Below are 26,153 nucleotides of genomic sequence, written 5' to 3' on the forward strand. Positions count from 1 at the left end.
CCAAAACTACACAGAGAAACCCTGTCTTGAAAAAACAAAAACAAACAAACAAACAAAAAAATGTGTGCTAACACTGACTGTCTCTGTTTCTCTCCTAGATTGAGTCAATCTCATGTAGTCCAGGGTGGCTTTGAACTCACAGAGATCCTCATCAGTGCTGGGATTAAAGGTGTGTTCCACCACTGCCTGGCTTCTATGTTTAATCTAATGGCTTGTTCTGTCCTCTGATCTTCAGGCAGTTTTACTAGGGTACACAATATATCACCATAGAGAACTGACATACATCCTATCTAGGTAAAAGCTATGCAATTCTTTTTTTTTTCCTTCTTTTTTTTTTCCCTCCTACTTTTTGAGACAGCATATCTCTATATAACCCTGGATGTCCTGGAACTTGCTATGTAGACCAGGCAGGCCTCCAACTCACAGGGATCCTTCTGTCTCTGCCTCCTGAGAGTGCTGGAATTAAAGCCTTTGCATCACCATGTCCCTACCCCATGTCCTAGTTAGGGTTACTGTTGCTGTCAAGAAACACCATGACCAAAAGCAAGTTGGGGAGGAAAGGGTTTATTTGGTTTACTCTTCCACATTGTAGTCCATCACTGAAGGAAGTCAGGACAGAAACTCAAACAGGGCAGGAACCTGGAGACAGGAGCTGATGCACAGGACAAGGAGGGGTGCTGCTTACTGGCTTGTTCCCCATGGCTTTCTCAGCCTGCTTTCTTATAGACCCCTGGACCACCAGCCCAGGGATAGCATCAACCACAATGGACTGGGCCCTCCCCATCAATCACTAATTAAGAAAATGGATCTATGGACACATTTTCTCAGTTGAGGTTCCCTCCTTTTAGACGACTCTAGCTTGTGTCAAGATGACATAAAACTAGACAAGATACACACACATCCCCTTTACTTTTTGTTTTTTACTTCCATGGATCCAGTGATTGCATCCATCCAGCTGTGATCTGGATGAAGCTAAGAAGAGCTAGGGATGTAGCTCAGTACAGAGCTGGGCTCAGCACTGCAAAGGTCAAAGGACAAAGTAGGTAAGAAGAAAATTGTGTGATAGCACTAGGGAAGCTGAGGCAAAGAGGATTACCATCGAGTTTGAGGTTACCGTGGGCTGAATAGTGAGATCCTACCGAAGCAGGAGGAGGGAGAGGGAGGAGGAGGAGGGGGGAGGAAGAGAAGGAGGAGGAGGAGGGGAGAGGAGGAGGAGGGAGGAGGACGGAGGAGGGAGGAGGAAGAGGAGGGAGGAGGAGGAGGGAGAGGGAGAAGGAGGAGGAGGAGGAGGGAGAGGGAGGAGGAGGAGAAGGAGGAGGAGAAGTAGTAGTTTGAAATCTCTGTGATTTAAGAGTAACTATAACTCTTTTTTTTTTACTTGTACAAGTAAATAAATAGAAGTAATCACTGCAAGCCATTTTTGGTGGTTTGTCTATTCAAAACATCTTCATTGAAGCCAGGCATGGAAGTTCACGCCTCTAATCGAGCCTCTGATAGCAGAGAAACTATGAGTCTGAGATCAACTTGGGCTACATAATAAGTTTCAGGCTAGATTAGGCTACAGAGTGGGACCTGTCTCAAAACAACAACAAAAAACATTGAGGTATAATTTACATAAATGCAAATCACAACACCCATTTTATGTATAAAAATGTACACACAGCCGGGCAGTGGTGGCACACACCTTTAGTCCCAGCACTCGGGAGGCAGAGCCAGGCGGATCTCTGTGAGTTCGAGGCCAGCCTGGTCTACAGAGCGAGATCAAGGACAGGCACCAAAGCTATACAGAGAAACCCTGTCTCGAAAAACCAAAAAAAAAAAAAAAAAAAAAAAGAAAGAAAGAAAGAAAGAAAGTCATGTACCACGACTCCTGGCCCTTGGCTGGGATGTTTTAATGTTAGAAAGTGAATTATATGTACCCCTAAAGGGAAATATGTCCATGTTTTTTTCTGCCCATAGTACTGTCCAGTATGTATGTATCTGCAAATCGTGAAACATAACTTTATTTGTATGATTATATTAAAACGGTAGCCCCCTAAAAAAAAAAAAAATCAAGGAAATAAAATTCCACCCATAGCATGTCTTGAGAACATTCGTGTTCCACGGTGACATGGGTCCCAGCCTACATATTCTAAGTACCGGGTTCTAAAGTAAGACTTGTCATAAGCGAATGGCTTGACCACTGACACTCACCTGTAAGAGAGCCCCTGACTGCCTAACCTCTGAGCAGCTTGGTGAAAGTCGACGCGGAGACCGTGTGAACGAACCCTGGGAAGAAATACTAAGGTCCACAAGGTAGGCTCTGTAGTAGGCGGGGTCCCACCAAGCCCTTCGCCACGCCCACTCCTCCTCCCTAGCGGCGGCGCTGCTGCAGACTGCGCAGACGCACCCAGTGCTCGGCCACGCCCCTCTCAGGTTCCGCCTGCGCGCGCACGCCCGTGGAGCCCTCACTTCCGGGGCGTGGCCCCGCGGGTGCGGGACTGACAGAGGCGGTCAGGCGCTGAAAGTGGACCGACCTTCCGCCTCTTGACTTCAAATTGGCCGCGAGCAGGAGCTGCGGTGCCCGCGGGCCTCGGCACCGAGGAGCGAGCGCGACGCGGCGGCTCGGGCCTCGTCCCCCGCCACGCGGCGGGCAGCGTGTCCCGGAGCTTCGGCCGCCCCGGGTGAGTGCTCGGGCCGCAGTGCGCCCGGTCCGCCCCAGGAGCCTTGTGATGCCACCTCGGGCCCTTGTCCGTACAGACGCCACCCGATCCGGGGAGCGCGTTTGAAGCTTTCTCGCCCCCACGCCGAAACCTCCGCCCTGTAAAATCTCCAGAGCTTGAACGTTGGGATTCACCTTCTTTTCGTACCATTTGTTACGTTGGGTGTTGTACTGATCTTTGGTGGTTTGTTTATTTCTGTTCAGTTTCTCCTTTGTGTTTGTCTTTATTTTTAGTTTTAAAATGTATTGCTAGTCTGTATGTATGATGTAGATGTGGGCTCGCGAGTGGAGGTCCGAGGACAGCCTGAGAGGAGTCGGTTCCTTCCATCCACCCCTACAGGGGTCCCAGAGTTGAACTCCGGTCGCCAGGCATGCTGGGCAAACCTTTTCCAGCTGGGCTAACTCACCGGTTTTGTTGTTGTTGTTGTTGTTATTTGTTTTTTGTTTAGGTGTGATACCTAAACAAAGATCTTTCTTTTACTTATTTTTTATTTGGAGACAGTTTCTCTCTGTAGCCCTGGCAGTCCTAGAACTCTGTAGACCAGACTGGCTTGAACTCATACATCCACCTCCTTCTGCCTCCTAGTGCTGGGATTAAAAATGTGCGCCACCACACCAGGCTTGAAGTTGGTTATTTCTTATTTTAGATCCCCTTCTCACGAGGTTGTGGCCTTTTGGGTTTGGCGCTATAGAGAAAATGTATCCCTCGAAACATTTGTTCCATTAAGTATGTGGCTGCAAAATTACATACAAACATAGACTTGTTGCCAGTCCTTGTTTATTTTGAGACAGTGTCTCTTGTAGCCAAAACTGATACTCCATGCCTCTGCCTTGTACTGGGATTACAGTCAGCTTCACCACGCCCAATTCAAGCCTTTATTTAGTAATCATTAGTACTTTTATATTAACTCCCAACAGAACAGTGATGCCCTTTCCTCTTGAAAGTACCCATTTGTGCCTTCCATTTAGTTCCTGCTGGAAACATTGATATTTCAGAATGTGTGCACCTAGCAGGTGTCAAGAAATATTCTTGTCATGTTACTAGAGGCCTAAATGTCTCAATATCCTGTTGTCTTTTCTGAAACAGATGGTTTAGTAATTAGTAAGTTTTCATACCAAGAAATAGGAGCGAAACTGCCTCCTACCGACACTGGCAACTTGTGATCTGTATCATACTTAAAAAAAAAAAGTCAGTGTTGATCAACTTTTAATCTTCAAAGACCACAAAAAGCTATGTGACCCTTTGTGGCATTTATTATCCAAGAAAGCTGTTAGACGTGTGTGTGTGTGTGTGTGTGTGTGTGTGTGTGTGTGTGTGTGTAAATCCTCAAAGTATTCTATATTTGAATTTGAAACTGGTACCAAAATTCTGATAAATATTAAGGAAGGATTAGGGAATCTTGCTGAATTTACTGTATTGTATTTCTGTTTGATACAGCATATTTTTTTGTTTTGTTTTTATACTTGACTGAAAAAAAGCTAGCATGTCAAATCAGTATGATCCATGTAGATGATATGATGAAGGGATTTTGTTTGTGGTGTTTCTTGATAGGGCTTGAGTGTTGCTTTTAAGTTACATTTTAGTTGTTACACTTACTAATTATTATACTTTGTTCATGATGAACTGAAAGTATCAATACCTGTAAAGTGGATTTTTCTTTTCTGAAGAGGCTTGTCTTTTATTTTAGTAATGATAACTTTATTATGTTTGAGTAGTTATCATATGATGATTATAAAGGCTAAAAAAACTATGCCATGCTTTAATTGTTCTTCGGGGTCTGTCAGTGTTGGTGCTTATTCATGGTCATTAGTGACTATGTAAATTATCATGTAGTTATTTTCATGTTCCAGACGGAAACTTCCTGGAATTGCTTGTCTGCCTGTAGCACCTTTGAAAGTACTTTGTCAGGCAAGCCTTACAACCTGAGTTCAAAGCCTGGAACCAGCTAAGGGTGGAAGGAGAGAATTGCCTCCAAGGTTGTCCTCTGAGTTCCACACGAGTCATGTTACACACACACACACACACACACACACAAAGTTACATGGTTTATTCAAATGCCTTCAGAGGGATGCTGGATAAGGTTTTTGATTTTTAATTTGTTTCTTTTTAAAAGATTTTATTTTTAATTATGTGTAAATGTGTGTGTGTCTTGGGGAATGGGCTCATATGAGTACAGGTGCCTGAGGAGTCAGGAAGAAGGTATCAGATCCCACGGAGCTGGAGTTACAGGCAGTTACTCGGTCACTTTTTTCTTTTAAATTTTTTTTATTCTTTAAAAATTCGATATATTTATACAGTGTATTTTGGTCATACCCATCCAGCACTAACTCAGCTTCCCCTGGTGCCCCCATCTCCCCAACTTCAGATCCTCAGTTGTTTTTATTAATGACAGTTCTTTGGCAGCCATCCACTGCCAATAACTAACGCCTCAGGATGCAGAGGTAAACTTCCTGAAATTGCTTGTTTGTCTCTAGTGCCTTTGAGGATGCTTTGCCAGGCAAATCTGACAACCTGGGTTCAAATCCTGGAACCCAGCTAAGGGTGAAAAGAGAATCCACTCCACAAGGTTGTCCTCTGACCTCCACACGTGTGTGGCACTCAGTTTTTTATTCTAGTTTTTGTTTATTTTTGAAAAAGAATTTATTGCTAGTATTTGTTAGTATTTGTTTATTTTTGTGTGTATATTTGAAACAGGCTGTCATATAGTCCAGGCTGGCTCTGTAGCCATAGATGACCTCTATATTCACTACTGCAGATATTCAGTCTACTTCTGTCTTTATCTTCAAAGAGATTCCTTACAACCTGGTGCTCCTTAAATGTTTCTAGAATGACTGACCTTTGTTCATTACAGTAAAAATGGCAGTTCTCAGAAGAGCCCAGGCTAACATACCTCTAAAAATTAAATGGCTGCATGCTGGTTGACTAGATCTTAGTGCTCAGTGTTTGGATTTGTTGCATCTTCTGGAGTTCTTTAGTTGCTGTTTTTTCCTTTCTTTCTTTCCTTTTTTTTTTTTTTTCCTAATCATACAAGTAGGGGGTGTGGGGGTTGGGGGGGAGGATGAGACAGTACTTTATCTCTCTGTGGAGGAACTGTTCTCGGTCAGATATTAAGTTTCCTAAAAACAGCACTAAGTTTTTTTATGTAATTAAATTTATGCTTCAATTAAAATTTCCTGTTTTAACTTGTTCAGTTGGAATAAGTGAATTTAGTCATTGGCTCAGTTATACTCAAGTCTTATAAACAAAACAGAGCATGTTGGGTAATTAAAGGAAGGGCTTAGGGGAGAGGAAACAGCAGATTGTCTAACAACTAAGATTGTGAATCTTGAGGCAACTTTTTTTTTTTGAACCAGTAGGTAGTATTTACAATTAATAGTAACTATTTAATTAAAATGTTGTGTATTAGCTTTTTTCCCTCTACATAGACTCTTCTCCTCAAATACTGCCAGGTACTATTGCTAGATAAACCCAGTTTCTTTTCTCCTACAGTGGAATCTCAACAATGATAAGGGAAATTGAAGAATTTCATAAATACAAGTGTTAATATTCTGGCTTAGGGAGCTGGAGAGATGACTCAGTGGTTAAGAGCACTGACTGCTCTTCCAGAGGACCTGGGTTAGTTCAATTCCTAACCCACATGGCAGCTCACAACTGTCTCTAACTCCAATTCCAGGGGGATCTGACATCCTCACACAGACATACATGTAGGCAAAACACCAATGCATATAAAAATTACCAAAAACTAGTCTGGCTTAGACATTGCTGCAGTAATAGAAAATGATGATTTTTGTCTGACATTTAGTGAAATAAAGGTGCTTTGGCAGTATGTGTGTAAACATTGTTTTCTTTGATAGCCAAGGACTTTGCATATTATATGTTAATGTGGCCTTGGGTTTACTTTCTATTGTCTGTTAGAAAATATCAAGCTGGGCATGGTAATTCACACCTGTAATCTCAGCATTTGAGAGGCTGAGCAAGAGAACTAATGTGGGTTCTAGGCCAACCTGAGCTAGTGTGAAACCCAGCCACTCCCTCTCCCTTAGGAAAAGAAAGAAAAATAGTTGGCTTGAAAGGAATTTTATCTGACTAGAAAGAGAAATTCAAAACAGTATACAGGTGAAGAAGGCTAAGAGTAACTGAGCCCTGAACCATGATCTCCCTCTCCCCCAAACAGAGAGACTTATCTAGGGCCATGGGGATCAGCTGCACACTTCCAGAGCAGGCCAGGTTCCTCTCTTCTGCTGCTGCTGCCCAGACTAGGCATCACTGTAGGGCAAAGATGGTTTCAGAGCAGAAATAATCATGCAGGAATCAAATTTGCCTGGAGAGATGGCTACTCTTCCAGAGGACCCAAGGTTCAATTTCCCACACCCACATGGCTGCTTACAAGCCTCTGCATCTTCCGTGTCAGGGACTGTCATGCCTTCCTCTGTCCTCTGTGGGCACTGCATGCACATGGTGCACATACATCCAGGCAAAACACCCAAATACATAAAATAAAAATTCAAAAAATGAATGAAATAGTAGTCCCAGCTTGGTTGGTTGAACTGAGGGTCAAGGAATGTGAGTCTTGGGGATCAGAAGCTAGACCAAGGGAAAAGGGTTTTGTAGTTAAGACAACACTAGCAGCAGTCATCATATTCAAAGGTATTTTGAAATCTGTGTGCCAAGCATGTCCTGGGTGCTGAGGGTATAGCAGGTAACAAAGGTGGAGTCTCTGCTATGGAGTTTTCTTAAGGTGAAACGTCAGTGGTTACCACTTCCAGCAGTTGTTATTTATGTTGTGGGATTTTTTTCTTTTTCTTTTGGACCTTAGATGCTGGGTCTTGAGTTACTGATTAGGTGGCCTAACCTCAATTCAAACCTATATTGTTATGTACTCATAAGTTACTGCATAGCTTAGTGTTAAAACACACACTTACCTCACAGTTGCTCTGGGTCAGGAACGTGTGGCTTTGTGGATGCCTCTGATTCAGTCTTCCACCAAGCTGTAATGAAGATGTCATCCAGGACTGCAGTCATCTCAAGACAACCAAAGGAGGATTCAAGCTAATTCATGTGGTTGTTAACTGGATTCAGGGCCATGTGGGTTCTTAGTGTGAGAACCTCAGTTCATCACTAATTGCTGCTCTGGGACCTCCCTCATTTCTTTGTGGTGTGAGCCTCTTCACAGAGGACCTTGCCCCATAATTAATAGCTGGTTTTCCTTTGAGTAGATAAGCAAGAGACGGTGAGTAGGATGGAAGTCACAGTTTAATTCCAGGATGCATCATTTTGCTTACTTAAAAGCACACATTTAAGGTCTCATGTAGCCTAGGCTGGCTTCAGGCTCAGTATACAACTGAGAATGGCTTTGACCTTCCAAGTGCTAGGATTACAGGTGTGTGCCCCCGTACCTGATTCTTCGATTCACATTTCTCTCCTTACCCTCTTTAGATTACAGGTGTGTGCCCCTGTACCTGATTCTTCGATTCACATTTCTCTCCTTACCCTCTTTAGATTATAGGTGTGTGCCCCCGTACCTGATTCTTCGATTCACATTTCTCTCCTTACCCTCTTTAGATTGGTACATTCCATATACATTCTTAGTTATGCATGTATATTTTTAAATGAATGTTTATGCAGCATAGGTAATTTTTACTTTAATCAAATGATATTCAAATTAGACATTGTTCTATGTCTAAGATTTTTGTTTCCCAGCCCTTTATTTTTGATGATCTATTCATGTTGCTGTTTATAAAGTTGTTCATTGCTCCCATGTACTATATATTTACTATGTTCTTTACCATAGTTTCCTAACAGAACAGATTGTCTCCAACTTTTTTTTATAGTGTTTTATATTTGAATATATGAATTATATATAATACGGGTTGACATTTTCATACATACACGTAATATATTTTGATTATGTTCTCCCTGCCTCCCAATTTCTTAATAATTCAAATAGTTCTATCATTAACATCCAGAACCAAGTCCCTTTATGAATCTTTGTGAGGCTTTCTGTGGAGTCTTTTATAACATTTCTACACAGGGCTATTATACATTATACATATAAAAGATAATCCCTAAGTATTGCCTGATTGTTCTCCAAAATGAGTATGCAACTTTATTCTCACAAATTGTGAGGGTTCATCTCTCCTCAAAGCTATACTCATGTTTAGTGTTATTGAACCTGCTTTTTTGTTGTTTTTGTTTTTCTTTTTTCTTTTGGTTTTTCAAGACAGGGTTTCTCTGTGTAGTTTTGGTGCCTGTCCTGGATCTCTGAGATGTAGACCAGGCTGGCTTTGAACTCACAGAGATCTGCCTGGCTCTGCCTCCCAAGTGCTGGGATTAAAGGCGTGTACCACCAATGCCCAGCTGTTTTTGTTTTTCAAGACAGGGTTTTTTTGTGGTGTAGCCCTGGCTGTCCTAGAACTCACTCTGTAGAACAGGCTGGCCTCAAATTCAGAGATCTGCCCCCCTCTGTCTCCTGAGTGCTGAGATTTTAGACGTGGGCTACCACCCCCCAGCTTATGTTTTTAAAAAGATAAATTTATTTTTATTTATGTATATAGGTGTGTGCCTGTGTGAGTTTATGTATACACTGCAGGCAGGTGTCCATGGAGGCAAGAAGATGTTGGAATCCTGAACTGGAGTTCGAGGCAGTTGTGAGCCACCATGTGCAAGAGCAGTCAGTCACTGTGCTTACCCACTGAGCCATGCTCTAACCCTGTAGTTATCCTTTACTGCCCGGGAGCTCCATTTGGATATTCTACTGATGTACATAAGAAGTACAAAGTCATTTCATTTTTCTCCTACTTCTCCCTCCTCTCACTTTTCCTCCTCTCCTTCACGGTCACCTTTGTGTCCCCCCAAGCCTAAAGTGCCGACACTGTGGCCTAGGGGACTCCCAAGCAGCCGGCTGCTCATTCCCCACAGTGGTGCAGATTTGCTTCTCTGTTCTTGTGGCCACTGCCCCCATCCAAATCATTGCCCTCTCAGAACATGCAGATTCTTCCAGCATTCATCCTCACTGTTATCTGTGCTTCACAGAATAGTGGTCATTGTCACCATTAACAAAGCTGACATTTATCAAGTGCCTACTTCTGATTTAATTATGTCCATCTCCACATATCTCTATTGTACTAAATGCAGATAGTTTGGGTTCTCATGTGCAGAACCTTTTATTGAAGACATACTTTTCTGCTGAGTAATAAGACCAGCCATTCCAGGCTTCCAGCTCGGGGTCCTCCTTGCTTGTGCCCCAAGTGCTGGAGTTAGAAGCCTGAGCTGTCATGCCTGGCAGGCACCAAGTTACATATTTTTATTTACTTATTTCGTCCTGGGGATTGAGTGCGGGACCTCTTGCATGCTAGCCACGTGCTCCACCGTAGAGCTATATCCCCAGCACCCACTCCCTTTTTACAATGTTTGCTCAGAGCCACGGTCCACCTGAGCTGATCAGGCTGACTTTGAACTTGCTGTGTATCCCAGGCTGCCTTCAAACCTGTGATGCTACTGCTTCAGCTTCCAAGTAACTAGGATTACAGGCATCCACCACCGCACCTGCCTAGTTATTTATTTATTTTTTTAATTAGTTTTGTAACCCCTGGAAGTAGTTCCTATCCCAGTTAAAAATTTAACAATTGAGACTTGGAAGAAATATTAAGGGCTTAACCAAGATGGCAGAATTAGAATTTTGAACAAGAAGCCGGGTAGTGGTGGTGTACACCTTTAATCCCAGCACTCACTCAGGAGGCAGAGGCAGGTGGATCTCTGAGTTCGAGACCAGCCTGGTCTATAGAGTGAGATCCAGGACAGCTAGGGCTACACAGAAAAACCCTGTCTTGGGGCAGGGTGGGGGGGGGGGGGAATAATTCTAACCAAGGTTTTTCTAACTTCAAAACACATATGCTATCTGATTATTTGTAATTTTTTCCAAAACTATGCTTAGCAGTGAGCATTACTTGTGCAGAGTTTATGAAAACATGTGTCCTGTGCTGAAGATACAGCTCTACATCTTTCACATGTATATCTTGCTCTCAGAGAACTTAGTCTAGTAGAGATAAATGTAGAGTAACTAGATAACTGTCGTGAGATGAAAATTCCAGTAAAATGCCAGAGGGCCTACATGGTGAACATTTATTTTGAGCTGAGGTGGACAACCTAAGAAGTAATGTCTGAGCTAGCCTTTATGGTGGGTCTTAGCTTTGGGAACTAAAATCATGCATGCTTGTATGTACGTATGAGTTTTATTTTTGATGGTAGTGTAATTTGAAGCCAAGGCCTTGCCTTGGGTGTGCTTTACATCTAAACTCTATCCCCAGCCCAAGTTGTTTTGTTGTTTATGTATCTGTGTGGCACTGAGCATTGAACCAAGGGCCTTATGCATGCTAGGCAAGCAGTCTAGCACTGAGCTAAACTATTATCTCCAAGTCCCAAGATGTTTCTTTAAGGATGGAAACTGTAGGAGTCAATGTGGAGATGATGTCACATGTGTTATTGTAAACTGAATTTTTAGAATTATTTGTTCAGACTGGAAAGACGGCTCAGTGGTTAAGAGCACTGGCTGTTTTCCCAGAGGACCTAGATTCATTTCTTAGCACCCACAATGTGGCTCACAACTGTCTCTAACTCCAGTCTCAGACTATCAACACCTTCTTCTGGTCTCTGCACACACTGCACACATATGGTTTATAGACATACATACAGACATAATACTCATACATATAAAATAAATGAATTATTAAAAGTTTGTTATTTTGTCGGAGTTGGGGCAGATGTGCATTGTGGTGTGTGAACATGTGCAGATGGAGGTCAGGACAGCCTTGTGGACTTGGTTTCCTTGTTTCCCCTTTATTTGGGTTCATTGGATTAAGGCTGGGTCAGTCTTCTACTGAATGGTCTCACTGATGCTGTTGTAAACTTCCTTAGTAAAGGAGTCCTGGGAAGTATGTTTTTAAGAAACTTTGAAGAGATGTATAACATGAAAATGTTTCTTGTTTCTTTCCTTAGCTTACATATGAGCATGAGTCTTCTCATGATTAGTGAGAATGTAAAATTGGCTCGTGAATATGCATTGCTGGGAAACTATGACTCTGCAATGGTCTATTATCAGGGAGTTCTTGACCAAATGAACAAGTATCTGTACTCAGTCAAAGATACATACCTCCAGCAGAAATGGCAACAGGTAAGAATCATGGCTGCTGTGCTTAATACTCAGAAAATTTAGGTTGACTTTGAGTGCTGTACATGCATCAGAGAGTATAGGTTTTTTTGAGACAAAGTTTCTTTGTATAGCCTTGGATGTCCTAGAACTAGCTCTGTAGACCAGGCTAGAGCCAAAACTCACAGCTGTTCTAAAGTATACGTTGGCGTTCTGAGTAAGTAGGCTCTAATGCCAGTGATCCAAGGCCAAGCAGGCCGAGAGCAAAAGCTTTTCTTCCTTGTCCTTTATATAGGCTGCAACAAGAACGTACGGCCCAGATTTAGGGTGTGTCTTCTCACCTCAAATAATCCAGTTACCTAAAAGTCCCCAACAGGTGTGCCCAGTGACTTGGTTTTTAGTTAACTCCAGATGTAGTCAAGTTGACATCCAAGAATAGCCATCACTGTGAGCAACAGCTCTTTTACCATCAACAAGGTTATGACCTCTGCTTCATTATTCATTATTGTAATTCAAGCATAGTTCTTAAGTAGTAGTCTTTTTCTTTTCTTTTCTTTTGTCCTTTTTTGGAGACAGGGTCTAACTCTGTGGCCCTGGCTGTCCTGGAATTTGCTGTGTGGACTATGATGGCCTCATACTCAATCCTCCTGTCTCTACCTGTCCAGACCTAGGATAATGCCTGCAGCACTAAACCCAAGCCCTGCAGTTGATTTTATAATGACATTGCTGTAATGCAAATGACAGCAAATTCTTGCAGAACCTTATTTCCTATAAAACTTTACATAAAGCTGATCTATTTGAATCCCATTTAAAGAATTTTAGATACTGAGGATGGAAGAAAATATAGTTGGAAACCATGGAACTCATAAAAGCTAGTCCAGGGCAGCATTTACCAAAGTTTAACTGTCATAACAGAACATTACAGAAATTAGTGGTCCTTTGAACTGAATTTGTTGTGAAATATTACTTTCTGGCTGCTGTTTTAATACGGTACCACATTTCTCTGTAACACTTGGAGAGAAGTAGCTTTTTTTTGTAAAAGAACTTTTCCTTAAATCTGACTGTCCATATTTATGTTACTAAGAGGGGAACATACTTTAAAAATATATAAATCAAGCCTTTAATCCCAGCACTTGGGAGGCAGAGGCTGGCGGATCTCTGTGAGTTCGAGACCAGCCTGGTCTACAGAGTGAGTTCCAGGACAGCCAGAGCTGTTATACAGAGCAACCCTGTCTCAAAAAACAAAACAAAAAAAAACCCCAAAAAACAAAATATACATACATACACACACACACATATATATGTATATCATTTAATGTATAGTTCAGTATAAAGTTTTTAATACATTAAAAATACATTTTAATACATTAAAACTTTATGCTGTTAACACTCAGTAGTATTAAATGCATTCAGAGTGTTGGATGACCATTACCCCATATAATGGAAGTTGATCGTGGTTTTAAAAGTTAACTAAGCCTAGTATGGTGATGCACACCTGAAATCCCAGCATGTTGGAGGCTCAGGCAGGAGGATTGTGACTTTGAGGCCACTGTACAATACTAATGGAACCTTGTTTAAAAATCAAAATCAGTTACTGGGTGGTGGTGGTGCAGGCCTTTAATCCCAGCAGTTGGGAGGCAGAGGTCAGCCTCATCTACAGAGCGAGTTCCAGGACATCCGGAACTGTTAGAGAAACCTTGTCTTGGAAAACCAACAAAACAAAACACCAAAATCAGTTAATTAAATAGCATAAAACCATCATTAAACGGCAACTTGCAAAAGTTTTGTTTTTGTTAAACTTGAAAGTTGCAGCTAACCTTTCAGTTGTTATACAGTATGAATAAGAGTTATGTGGGTATCAATTTAATTAGCCAGGATTTGTTTTAAAATATTTATTTTTATTTATGTGTGTAAGTGTTTTGCCTGCATGTATGGCAGTGCACAAGGTGAATTCACTGCCCATGGAGGCCAGAAGAGGACATCAGATCCCTTGGAACTGGAGTTACATATGGCTGTGAGCTGCCATGTGGATTCTGAGAATGAAACCCAGGTCCCCTGGAAGAGCAGCCTCTTACCCTCTGAGACACTTCTCCAGCCCCTTTGCTACCATTTTTAATCATTCTTTGAGTTAGTTTTGCAATTGAAACAAGAAAATTAATTATTGTAATTTTATAAAGATGTTTGATGTAGTTTTCTTACTATCATATCAAAGTGGAAGCTGCTAAATTTAGTTTGGGCAGTGATTATTTAAAAAAATTTTCTTTAAGTCATATTCTCAGTTATATTCTTCTTTGAAACCAGGTTTGGCAGGAAATAAATGTGGAAGCTAAGCATGTTAAGGATATCATGAAAACACTTGAGAGCTTTAAACTGGACAGCACTCCTTTAAAAGCTGCACAGCACGAGCTTCCGGCTTCTGAAGGAGAAGTGTGGTCCTTGCCTGTACCTGTTGAACGAAGGTAAGTGGAGACTTTTTAAGAAGACTAGCCCAGAAGCTGATAGCCTTAACCTTGGTCCATATCTATCAGATGGAATGGATTGCTGGGATGTGCAGTTGAGGGATGTGCGGGAAGTTTGTACTAAAATATCCTTTTAGAATTGTTAAATGTGTATCATGTTTAAGTGGAAATTAGTCAGAACTAGGGGTGCATGGGCTGAAAGTAGCTGACTCAGCTTACATACTGAGGACATCTGGGAACAGGAGTCTTTCCCACTCTTTGTAGCTGCTGAAAAATTGTGTGTGCTGTTTGCAACTCAGATTTTTCATATGTAAATTGAGGGATTCAGACTGGCAGGCTTTGGAGCCTGCTTGGCTCTCGTTGGCATTTACTCCCAGCTTTCTACTACCAATAGACAGCAAATGAATAATCAACAATGTGCCAGGTGGTGGTGGTGTCTTTAATCTCAGCACTAGGGAGGCAGAGACAGGCAGATCTCATGAGTTCAAGGCCAGCCTGGTCTACAGAATGAGTTCCAAGACAGCCAGGGCTACACAGAGAAACTCTATCTTGAAAACAACAACAAAACAAAACAAAACAAAAACAACAAGCAAACAAACAAAAAAACCAAACAAGTAAGGTGCATTGATTTTAGGTAACATAGTTTCTTTGTGTTGAAGTATACCCTAAGGCACTTAAGAATAAGGCCCTTTCCTTCTGTTCTTTTTGGATTTTGTATGCTTTTATTCATCCACATAAATAAAGCGCCACTAAATATGGAGGTCTAAATTCTGCCACTGAAATCAAGAAACAAGGGAGTTACTTACATATGAGCATGAGGCACCTTCCATGAGTTTTTGTAATTTCCACCGGGGTTTATTTTTATTTACCTATTTTGTATGTATGGATGTTTTGTCTGTATGTGTATGTGTGCCTGTGTGCCTGCAGAGGCTAGAAGCGGGCATTGGATCCTGGAGCTGGAGTCACAGGCAGTGGTGAGCTGCTGTGTGTATCCTGGGAACTGAGAATCCAGGTCCTCAACAAGAGCTGCTGCAACTGCTCTTAACTGCTAAGCCATCTCTTCAACCACCACCTTTTCCTTTCCTCTTTCTTTCTTACTCCCTCTCTCTTTCTCTCTTTCTTTTTCATTTTCTTTTCTTTTTTTTTTTTGAACAGGGTCTTACTTTGTAGCCCTGCCCTTGGACTTGCTATGTATGTCTGGCCTCTAACTCACAGTGGTCCACATGCTCTGTCTTTCAAATGCTGGGATTAAAGGGCATGTACCATCATACCCAGCTTTCATCCTAGTCTTTTAGAATGAGGAAATTATTAAAACCTTCAGCTAACCAACAAGAATTATAATATATTCTAAGTAAAACCACACTGAATTGCATGTGTAGCTCTGGGTAGAAGAAATCTTAGCATCTGCACTGCGTTTTGGTTCTTCTGATAAAACACTGTTCTCTGATAACTGCTCTTTTTTCACTTCCCAGCAATCAGGCTTAATTTTTTTATTCTCTTTGTGGTACAGTAATGTCCTAAGTATAAGTGACTTTTGCTTCCTTAGTTGTTTCTAAAATACGACATTACTGCATTCTTGTCATTGGCCATAGCAGCCATGTCAGGTTTAAATGGTAGATCCTGGGTTTCAGCATCCTGAAGTTTGTTATCCCGATATGTGCTCAGTTTCTGTGTTGACTTCCTTAGTTCTCTTCGTTAGCTGGGCGTGTACCCTGCTCCCTTAGGTTTTCATGGCCTTGTGTTGTTTAGACCCTCACCAGGACCTCGGAAACGCCAGTCTACTCAGTACAATGACCCTAAACCACAAAGTAACCGGCCAGGCACAGTCGTCAGAGCTCATCGTCCATCTGCGCAGAATCTTCACAATGACCGGGGGAAAGCTGTTCGTAGTCGTGATAAGAAAGAGCAGAATAAAGGAAGAGAGGAAAAGGTAAATGGTATGGCCTTCAAAAGTGAAAGTTGGAGCTGGGGAGATGGCTTGCTGGTTAAAGTTCTGCTCTTCCTAAGTTTGATTCCCAGCACCTCCATCAGCGAGCTCACACCCTCCTCTACCTCCATCTCCAGGGACTCCCACACCCTCTTCTGGTCTCTGCAGGCGGCTGAACACATGCGGCATACATAAACACATGCACACCAACAGAAAGTGACAAGAATTTTTTAAAAATTATTTATTTTTATTGTGTTTGCATTGGTGTTTTACCTGCATGTATGTCTGTGTGAGGGTGTCAAGATCTTGGAGTTACAGACAGTTGTGAGCTGCCATGTGGGTGCTGGGAATGTAACTAGGTCCTTTGGAAAAGCAGTCGGTGCTCTTAAACACTGAGCCATCACTCCAGCCCAAGTGACAAGAATTTTAGAAGATTGTTTTATGTATATGGATGTTTTGTCTGCATGTTCATTTGCATACCAGAAAAGAGCACTGGATCCCATAGGACTATAGTTACAGTTGTAAGGGCCATGTGGGTGCTGGGAATTGAGCTCAGAACTTCTGGAAGAGAAGCCAGTGCTCCTAACTGCCGAGCGTTCTCTCCAGCCCCCTCAAAACACAATGTTTGTTTGTTTGTTTGTTTTTGTTTTTCAAGACAGGGTTTCTCTGTGTAACAGTCCTTGCTGTCCTGGAACTCACTTTTTAGACCAGACTGGCCTTGAACTCACAGAGATCTGCCTGCCCCTGCCTCTGGACTGTTGGGATCAAAGGTGTGCACCTCCACTGCCTGGCAAAACAAAATGTTTTTAAGTGAGTCAGTTGTTAACCTTAGAAATCAGGATTTGAAACAGTGGGGACACCATGCTTCTTGGTTTGCTGTGGCTGCCACAGAATCTTGGCTGTACATGTTGGGTTTCCTTCGCCAGTCAGGAAAAATTTGGTTGTCATTTGGGTTTTGTGTGTGGGGGTGTGTCCTTTTAAAAAAAAATTGAAGCCAGGTATGGTGGCACATGCCTTTAATTCTAGCACTCAGGAGGCAGAGGCTGGTGGATCTTTCTGAGTTCTAGGCCAGCCTGGTCTACAAAGTGAGTTTCAGGCCAGCCAAGACTATATAACGAGACCCTCTCTGAACTCCCTCTCAAAAAAATTGTGTGTGTGTGTGTGTGTGTGTGTGTGTGTGTGTGTGTACATGTACATGTGCTGTAGCACACATGTAGAGGTCAGAGTCACTTCTCTCCTTCCACATGAATCCCAAGGAATCAAGCTCAAGTTGTTAGACTTAAAGTGCATTTACCGCCCTGTTCCTCCAGGAGTTTTTGGATTTCCTCCTTGGTTTCTTCAGTGACCCCCTGGTCACTTAGGGGTGCATTGCTTGATTTCCATCTGTAGTTTCTGTGGTTTCTCTTGTTACTGACCTCTTGTTTTATTCCATTACGATTTGTGAACACACAGGAAGTGTATTCATTCTCTTGTATTGTCATGACTTGACTTGCGGCCAGGAGTGTGTCTGTGTTGTTGAGAGTTCTGTAGGCTGCGGTTGTTGAGTGGTTTTCTTGTTGTTGTTAAGATCAATGTAGTTTAACCATTTGATCAATGTAGTTTAACTATGAAGATTTTGGTGGTGGTAGTGGTTTTGTTATTGAGAAAGGGTCTCATGTAGCCTAGGCTGGCCTTGAACTCCTGATCTTCCTGCCTCCACCTCCCAAGTGCTGGGGCTATAGCTGTGTACTACCACACCCAGCTAAATGTAAAGTATTTCTTTATTTGGGCCTGCAAAGATGGCTCAGCAGATGAAGAGCTTGACAGCTTGACAACCTGAGTTTGATCCCAGAACCTATAAGAAGGTGGAGGAAAAAAACTGACGTAACAGAATTGTTCTTTGACCTCCACATGCACACCATGACATACATGCAAATATGTCATACATACACACAGTGACCATAGGGTTTTTTTTTTTTTTAAGGTTTCTTTATTTTTTTTCCTTCAGCTGTACATTGCTGAGAGTGAAGCATTGAAGTCGCTTGCTGTGTCTCTGGTCCTGTATGTTCAGTAGTGTTTCTTTTATGAAATAGATAAGCTAGGATTTGATGTATATCTGTCTCTAATTCCATCTTTTTACACTTTATTAATAGTTTATGACCATTCTCTCTCTGACGTCTGCTTTTTTGAGGACAAGAATTCTGCCCTTGAGTGCTTTCTGCTTCCACTTTCTTGCTTCATAGTTTCTAACCTTTGCCTTTCCGTATGTGTGTGTCTTTCCGTATGTGTGTGTCTTACCGTATGTGTGTGTGTCTTTACCAGTGACATGCATCTTTTGAAGACAGGTCGTTGGATCTTGTGTTTTGATCCAGTCTTCTAGTCTGCATCCTTTTTTGTTGTTGTTGTTTTGAGACAGGGTTTCTCTGTGTAGCCCTGGCTGTCCTGGAACTCACTCTGTAGACCAGGATGGTCTCGAACTCACAGAGATCTGCCTGTCTGTGCCTTTTTAGTGCTGGGATTAAAGGTGTGTGTCAGCACCATCTGGCTTAGTCTGCATCTTTTAATTAGAGCTGGAACCCTTGACTTTTAGATTCATTATTTTGAGATATTGGCCAATTGCTGTCATTGTGTCGATTGCTTCCTGGTTTATTCAGTTAGTGCTCATATTGACCTCCATGCATCCTACGGTTCACTGGTTTACAGAGCTGTACCTGTGTCAATTACTTTCCTTGTTGTAACAAAAGCAATTTAAGGGAAGAAGTGTTTTATTTTGGCTTGAAGTTTGGAGGGTCCATCATTGGGGAAGGCGTGAAGGCAGGAGTGAGGCTGCTGTTTAGAGTGTACCACTCAGAAGCAGAGAAGGATGAGTGCCAGCACTCATCTCCCTGTCTCTTTTTATCCCACAGTAGGGTGGGCCTTCCCACTTCATTAACATAGTCCAGACAGGCATGCCCAGAAAGTGGTCTCCATGACGATTCTAAGTGCCATCCAGGCGACTATGGAGATCGACCATCACAGACACATTTGATTCTGTTCCTTGTGAAACTCATTCTGTGCCAGGCTTTTTCTTTTTGGGCCACCAGCCAGCTCCCAAATCATGACACAGAGATTTCTTATTACTTTTGAACACTCAGCTTAGCTTAGGCTCGTTTCTGACTAGCTCTTTTAACTTAAATTAACCTGTTTCTTGTAGTTGTTTTTTTTTACTCTTTACTCTTTTGGGGGGCCTGCCACCCAGATCCCAAATAAATACACAGAGACTTTTTCTTACTTATAAATGCCTGGCCTTAGCTTGGCTTGTTTCTAGCCAGCTTTTCTTAACTTAAATTTATCCTGTCTTTTGCCTCTGGGCTTTTATCTTACTCTATTCTGTATACCTCTCTTTACTTCTTACTCCATGGCTTGCTGTGTAGCTGGGTGGCTGGACCCTGGTGGTCTCCTCTCCTCCTTTTCTCACTCTTCAATCTCTCTTCCCAGATTTCTCCTATTTATTCTCCCTGTCTGCTAACCCTGCCTTATCCTTTCTCCTGCCTAGCTATTAGCTATTCAGATCTTTATTAGACCATCAGGTGTTTTAGACAGGCAAAGTAACACAGGTTCACAGAGTTAAACAATGCAACATTAAAGAATGCAACACATCTTTACATCAATAAACAAATGTTCCACAGCATAAACTAATGTAACACATCTTCAACTAATATTCCACAACAGTTTATCTATCTATCTTTTGCCTCAGGGCTTTTTACTTTTCTTCCTTCTTCTAAATATCTTACTTTTACTGCTTCTCGTGTGTAGATGGCTGGTGGCTGCCTGGCTTCTTGCACTGGACCTTTCCCTCTCTTTCTCTCTTCTTCTCTTGTTCCTTTTTCTCTCAAGCCTAGACTCCTCCTTCTATTTATTTTCTCTGCCTGCCAGCCTCGACTATCCTTTCTCTGCCTAGCTATTGGCTGTTCAGCTCTTTATTAGACCAATCAGGTGCCTTAGGCAGGCAAGGAGAAACAGATGCAACACCTCTTTACATAATTAAACAAATGCAGTATAAAGAAAAGTAACACCCCTTTGCACAGCTAAAGTAATATTCTGCGGCATAAATGTAAGACATCTTTGCCTAGTTATAATATTCCACAGCACCCCTCTTTCCTGTGCTCCTGTTGGGGTTGTTTTTCTTCCTCTCTGTATAAGATTCCTTAAAGTATTTTGTGTAATGCTGACTTCGAGGTCACGAATTGTTTTAATTCATACTCATCATGGAAAATTTTTATTTCTCCATCAAATTTTAAACCTCTCTGTGGTGGATATAATAATCTTGGTCTGGCAGTTGTTTTCTGTACTTGAAGTGTGTCCAATGCTTTCCTACATTTTAGGTTTCTGATGAGAGTTCTGATGGGTTTGCCTTTGTAAGTATGGTGGAACACCTCTGCCTCTCCTGCCTCCCCCCCCCCCCCCCCCGTTTTAATATTGTTTCTTTGTCCTGTAGTTTTAAATATTTGCTTAGATAGTAAATAATATGTCTTATAAAGAGTCTTTCTGGTCGTATCTGTTTGGGGTTCTGAATGCCATATCTTTCCTTAGTGCTGAGAAGTTTCATTGAAGAGATTTTTCAATGCCTTTAACTTTTGTGATGAATGAGATTTAGCCATTAGTGGACAAACCATCTCTTCAGCCAGATAACCTTACACTTTAGCTTAGCTTAGCTTTTTATTCTGTCCCATGGAGTCTTTACCTTTAGTTTTTGAGCATGTGCCAGAGTTCTTCAAACTTGTGATCATGCTTATTTTTGTGTGTGTGGTAGTTGTTGTCTGAAAATAGTATCCATTTTATCTTCTACCCTGATATTCTTATGGTTGATTTAATCTATGAGTGTTCCTTTCAGTGAGTGGTTGTTGGTGGTGGCTTTTGTGTGTGTGTGTGTGTATGTGTGTGTGTGTGTGTGTGTGTGTGTGTGTGTGTGTGTGTGTGTGTGTGTGTTTTGTATTGTTTTTCCAGACAGGTTCTCTCTGTGTAGCTGTAGCTACCCTGGATCTCACGCTGTAGATCAGACTGGCCTTGAACTCACAGAGATCCACCTGCCTCTGCCTCCCAAGTACTGGGATTAAAGGAATGCACCACTACTATTTGGCTTGTTGTTTTTAACAAATGACTCATTTCTAACATTTATTTTTTCAGAATCTCAATTTTCATGTTGAACATTCCTGATTGAATTTCTCATCATGTTGTCCATTTCCTTATTTAGGTTCTGAATTGATTATCTTACTTTATATGCCACATGTTTGAACCCTTTTTGAAGCTGTAATTTTTTTTTAAGTGGACATGCTTTGAGATTTTTTTTCTTTAACATTTTGTGTGTGTGTGTGTGTGTGTGTGAAGTGATTTACTGATAGTCATTTTATGACTTCTGAGTACAGAAGTGTTCTATATCTCTTTATTCTTCCTATTTACAATTATAAACATTTCTTTGTATTAATTTAGAACTACATCAGACTATTGTAATTTTTGCTTTTGCTGTCCAGTGTAATTAGAAAACGAGGGGAAATAAAACCTGTCATAGTTACATAGTTCCATGTATTGTTTCCTGACTTGTCCATGTTTCAAGGTTGATAAAGTTCTACTAGTTTTTTTCTTATCTAAGGGTTGGTTTTTTGTTTTTGTGTTTTAGTGAAGGTGGTTTTGGTTTGGTTGAATTGGTGAGGTGATCTCACAGTCTCCTTGTCTCTAATTCTCAAGTGCTAGGATTCTAGGCATGTGCTCCCGTGCCTGTTTCTGAGAATGCCTTGATATCTTCTTCATTTCTGGAGGATATTATGCTGGAAGGATTCTGGGTTTTCTTTGTGCACTTAGAAAATGCTATATCACTTCCTTGTGGCCTCTTTGGTTTCTGGAAGGAATCCACAATCCACTTTGATTAGGATGGTTTTCCTTGGCTAGTGGTGGTAATACCCGTGATTTGGGAAGCAGGAGGCTCAGAGGTTTGACTCATGTTGGGTTTACACCAGGAGACCATTCAATAAACAAAATCACTTTGGTCTGATTGTTGTTTCTGATTCACAGAAACAAAATATAAATTTTTGGTCAATTAAAAGCTCTTATGTTTTTTATCTCCTCATGTAGAACAAATCACCTGCTGCAGTTGCAGAACCAGAGGCAAATAAATTTGATAGCACTGGATATGACAAGGACTTAGTGGAAGCTTTGGAAAGAGATATAATTTCTCAAAATCCCAATGTTCGGTGGTAAGTCACATCACAAGATAATTGAGCTGATGATAGTTCTGGAAACAGAAAATGGAGAAAATGTGAGCATGTGCTAAAGATCTGCTTTGAGGACAGACTAGGATATGCAGTGTAAGCAGACATCCAATGAACAACTGTATTTCCATTCAGGCTGTACCAGTATGTTGTCTTGAGATTTTTATTTTTGTTTGTTGTGAGACAGGGTTCCCTGTAGATTAGACTGGCTTCAAACTGGCTGTGTAGCCATCATGGCATTGAACTTCATTCTCTTACCTGAGCTCTGAGATGACAGACACATTACCGTGACCAATTTACATGGTGATGGTGAGGACTCCAGGGCTTGTGCTTGCTAGACAAGTATTAAACCAACTGAGCTACATTACCCAGACTTTAGTTTGGAGTTTTTTGTATTTTTATTTGTATTTTGCATTTCTAAGTTTATTATTTTATATGGATGGGTGTTTTGCCTGTGCCCTATGTGTGCAGTGACTTTGAAGGACAGAAGAAGGCATCATATTCCTAGGAGTTACAGATGCTTGTGAGCTGCATTGTGGCAGCTGGGAATCAAACCTGGCACTCTGTGAGAGCAGCCAGTGCCCTTACCCACTGAACCATCTCTCCAGCCTCTGTGTGTGTGTGTGTGTGTGTGTGTGTGTGTGTGTGTGTGTGATACTAGGTATTGAACACAGGGTCTCATAATTTGAGGCAAGTTCTCTGCCAACTGAATATCTCCAGTTCCTTGAGATTATTTTAAATTAATAAGTCATGTACAGAGTGGGACCAAGAACACAGATTTCATCTTTTGGGCTCTCTTCTAATGTTGAAAAGGTTGAGGTTTTGTTTTTGTTGCTTATTTAGTTGTTTTAAACTTTTATTATTGCTAGGTGGTGATGGCACATGCCTCTAATCCCAGCACCCAGGAAGCAGAGGTAGGTGGAGCTCTGTGAGTTCAAGGCCAGTGTGGTCCATAGAGCAGTTCCAGGACAGCCAGGGCTACAGAAAGAAACCTTGTCTCAAAAAAATCCAAAACACCAACAAAAAAGCTATCATTATAGTGTGTGTGTGACGGGGTGGAGCATGCGCTGTCACACAGATTGGAGATCGGAGGACAACTTTGTGAACTCTGTTCTCTCCCATGTTTCTGTGGGTTCTGAGGATCAGGTCCTCAGTCCTGTTCAGTAACCACTTTACACACTGAGCCAGCTGGCTAGCCCTAGGTGGAGATTTTTATGAATACGTCTTGTTTATGTCTATAGCTTATGTTAGATATTGCTTTTATTTGCTATTAGTGCAATATTCTCAACTTTATATCTAGTAAAGGATGTATACCTTTTTACAGTTTGTTATAAAAGCTCACTTTTCCACAAGTTATATTCTGGCACATACTTTTAATTAAAATATAGATGATTAATAGGTATTTTTAGAATATTTAAAAATTTCTTGTAATTGATATTCATCAATAAAAATATTTTCATAATAAAATTGCTACATACACTAGTAGTACTGGTAGGTATTCTAGTGACTGGGGAGAACTTCATAATGATGTTGATGTTATATATATATTTAGTTTTTCCGAGACTGGGTTTTTCTGTGTAGCCCTGGCTGTTCTGGAACTTGCTCTATAGACCAGGATGGCCTTGAAGTCACAGAGATCCACCTGCCTCTGCCTCATGAGTGCTGGGATTAAAGGCTTACACCAACACCACCTGGCTTGTTGATGTTCTTTTAACGTTGGTGTCTGCCTCTTAGTAAAGTTGGAAGCATAGCAGCTGTATTTGCTGTATATCCTGTGTATTCTTTTTTTAATGGCCATTCTAAGCCATTCAAGTTATGGGATATACGATAAGTTGCTGTCAATGATAATGCATGTTCAGCATCCCTAATATGAAAAATCAGAAATCCAAAAATTCACCAAGATCCACATTTTTTTAAATAATTTACTTTTATTTTATGTGTGTTGATGTTTTGCCTGCATGTGTGTCTATGTGAGGGTGTCAGATTCCCTGGAACTGGAGTTACAGACAGTTGTGAGCTGCCTTGTGGGTGCTGGGAATTGAACCTGGGTCCTCTGGAAGAGCAGCCAATGCTCTTAACTGCTGACCCATTTCTCCAGTCCCCTCTAATTTTTGTTTGTTTGATTGTTTTCCTTTGTTTTTCAAGACAGGGTTTCTTTGTGTAGCCCTGGCTGTCGTGGAACTAGCTCTTAGACCAGGATGGCACCAAACCCAGAGATCCACCTGCCTCTGCCTCTTTGAGTGCTAGGATTAAAGGTGTGCTCCACTACTGCCTGGTTATTGGATATATTTTCAAGTGTAGAGTTAAATGACTTTCTTCTGTGGGAAGAGGCTTCCTCCTACGTGCTGGCTTGCATCATTCTTTTTTCCAGACTAGGGCCTTGAGCCACATTTATTTAAGCAAGCAAATACATTATTCTTAGAAAGTTGGTGAGTTTTAGATGAAATTAATCTGAATGGATTTTGGATTAGAGAATGCTTAAGTGGTGAAGTGTATGCAAGCATACATGTGTGTGGTTCCAAGCTTTTTAGTTAAGGAAATGCTTTAACCTTGACTTAGGTCATATCACATCACGAATTTTACACTAGCTTGGCAGCATAGAGAATGAATGAATGAGATCTATGCTCTCCTAATTTTAACTGAAAACCATTATTACCAAGAACTAAAACCAAAGGTTATCCTCTATGTATACTGATTGGTGTGTAAGACTGAGCATTTTGTCTGTGGCATAAAATCCTGTGCAGATGATGGTTTCCAGGGTGATGATTATAGGATTGGATATATAATCTAAGGGTTGGCTGATAAAGTATCTTTTCTTTCAGGGATGATATTGCTGATTTAGTAGAAGCTAAAAAGTTGCTTAAGGAAGCAGTGGTGTTACCAATGTGGATGCCAGAATTCTTTAAGGGCATTAGGAGACCATGGAAAGTAAGTTTGTACCCTTAGGCATTGTCTGAGTAAATGGCAGTGCTGCTATGATGAGCCATTACTTACTCATATTGGAAAAAGTGGAATAAGGAAAAGAAATTTTTTTTTTCTTTTGGTTTTTTGAGAAAGGGTTTCTCTGTGTAGCTTTGTGCCTTTCCTGGTTCTCACTCTGTAGACCAGGCTGGCCTCAAACTCACAAAGATCCACCTGCCTCTAGGAAAAATTTTAAACCAGGTGTAATAGCTCAAGTCTGTAATCCCAGCACTCAGGAAATGTAGGCAGGTAAGCCTGGACTACATACTGAGTTCCAGGACAACCTGGATTAGAGTAAGACCCTATCTCGGAAAAAAGAAAAAGTTTATGTTGTATTATTCAGAATTTTGTTTTGACCAAACCAATGCACGGTTCTCAGAGTAAAAAGTACACATAGCACACTTAGAATGATCTTCTGTTTGCACACATGACCCAGCTGGCTAACGCATTTCATTTGTCGCATCGCATAATTTGTCATACAAATATTTTTATCTGATAATGGCATTTTTTGAAAATTCTGGGATGATATGAAAAGGAGCTGTTTAAAAGAATGTGGGTTAAGAGTAAACATCTGCTTCTTTAAAATGTGAATTATTAATAGTTAACCTTTTTGTAATGATTAATAAATTAATAATTATTTGTTTTCCTTTTTCTTAACTGAGTTCCAAACTTTTGGTTTTTCGAGACAGGGTTCTCTGTGTAACAGCCCTGGCTGTCCTGAAACTCTGTAGACCA

The 26,153-nt window shown here is 41.2% G+C and overlaps 1 protein-coding gene across 1 annotated transcript in view; it reads left to right on the forward strand.

The window, feature by feature from the left end:
• Positions 1-2,470: 2,470 nt before the first annotated feature.
• Positions 2,471-26,153, forward strand: part of Katna1 (katanin catalytic subunit A1) — a 33,737-nt gene continuing 10,054 nt past the window's right edge. The window contains exons 1-6 of the mRNA XM_052750987.1: positions 2,471-2,663; positions 11,697-11,871; positions 14,149-14,306; positions 16,056-16,236; positions 22,321-22,442; positions 25,280-25,385. Coding sequence (XP_052606947.1) covers positions 11,704-11,871; positions 14,149-14,306; positions 16,056-16,236; positions 22,321-22,442; positions 25,280-25,385 — 735 coding nt within the window. The 5' untranslated portion in view covers positions 2,471-2,663; positions 11,697-11,703. The remainder of the gene's footprint in view (positions 2,664-11,696; positions 11,872-14,148; positions 14,307-16,055; positions 16,237-22,320; positions 22,443-25,279; positions 25,386-26,153) is intronic.

This window comes from Peromyscus californicus, unplaced genomic scaffold (genome assembly GCF_007827085.1).
Source record: "Peromyscus californicus insignis strain IS unplaced genomic scaffold, ASM782708v3 Scaffold_22__1_contigs__length_63687245, whole genome shotgun sequence".
Taxonomy (NCBI): domain Eukaryota; kingdom Metazoa; phylum Chordata; class Mammalia; order Rodentia; family Cricetidae; genus Peromyscus; species Peromyscus californicus.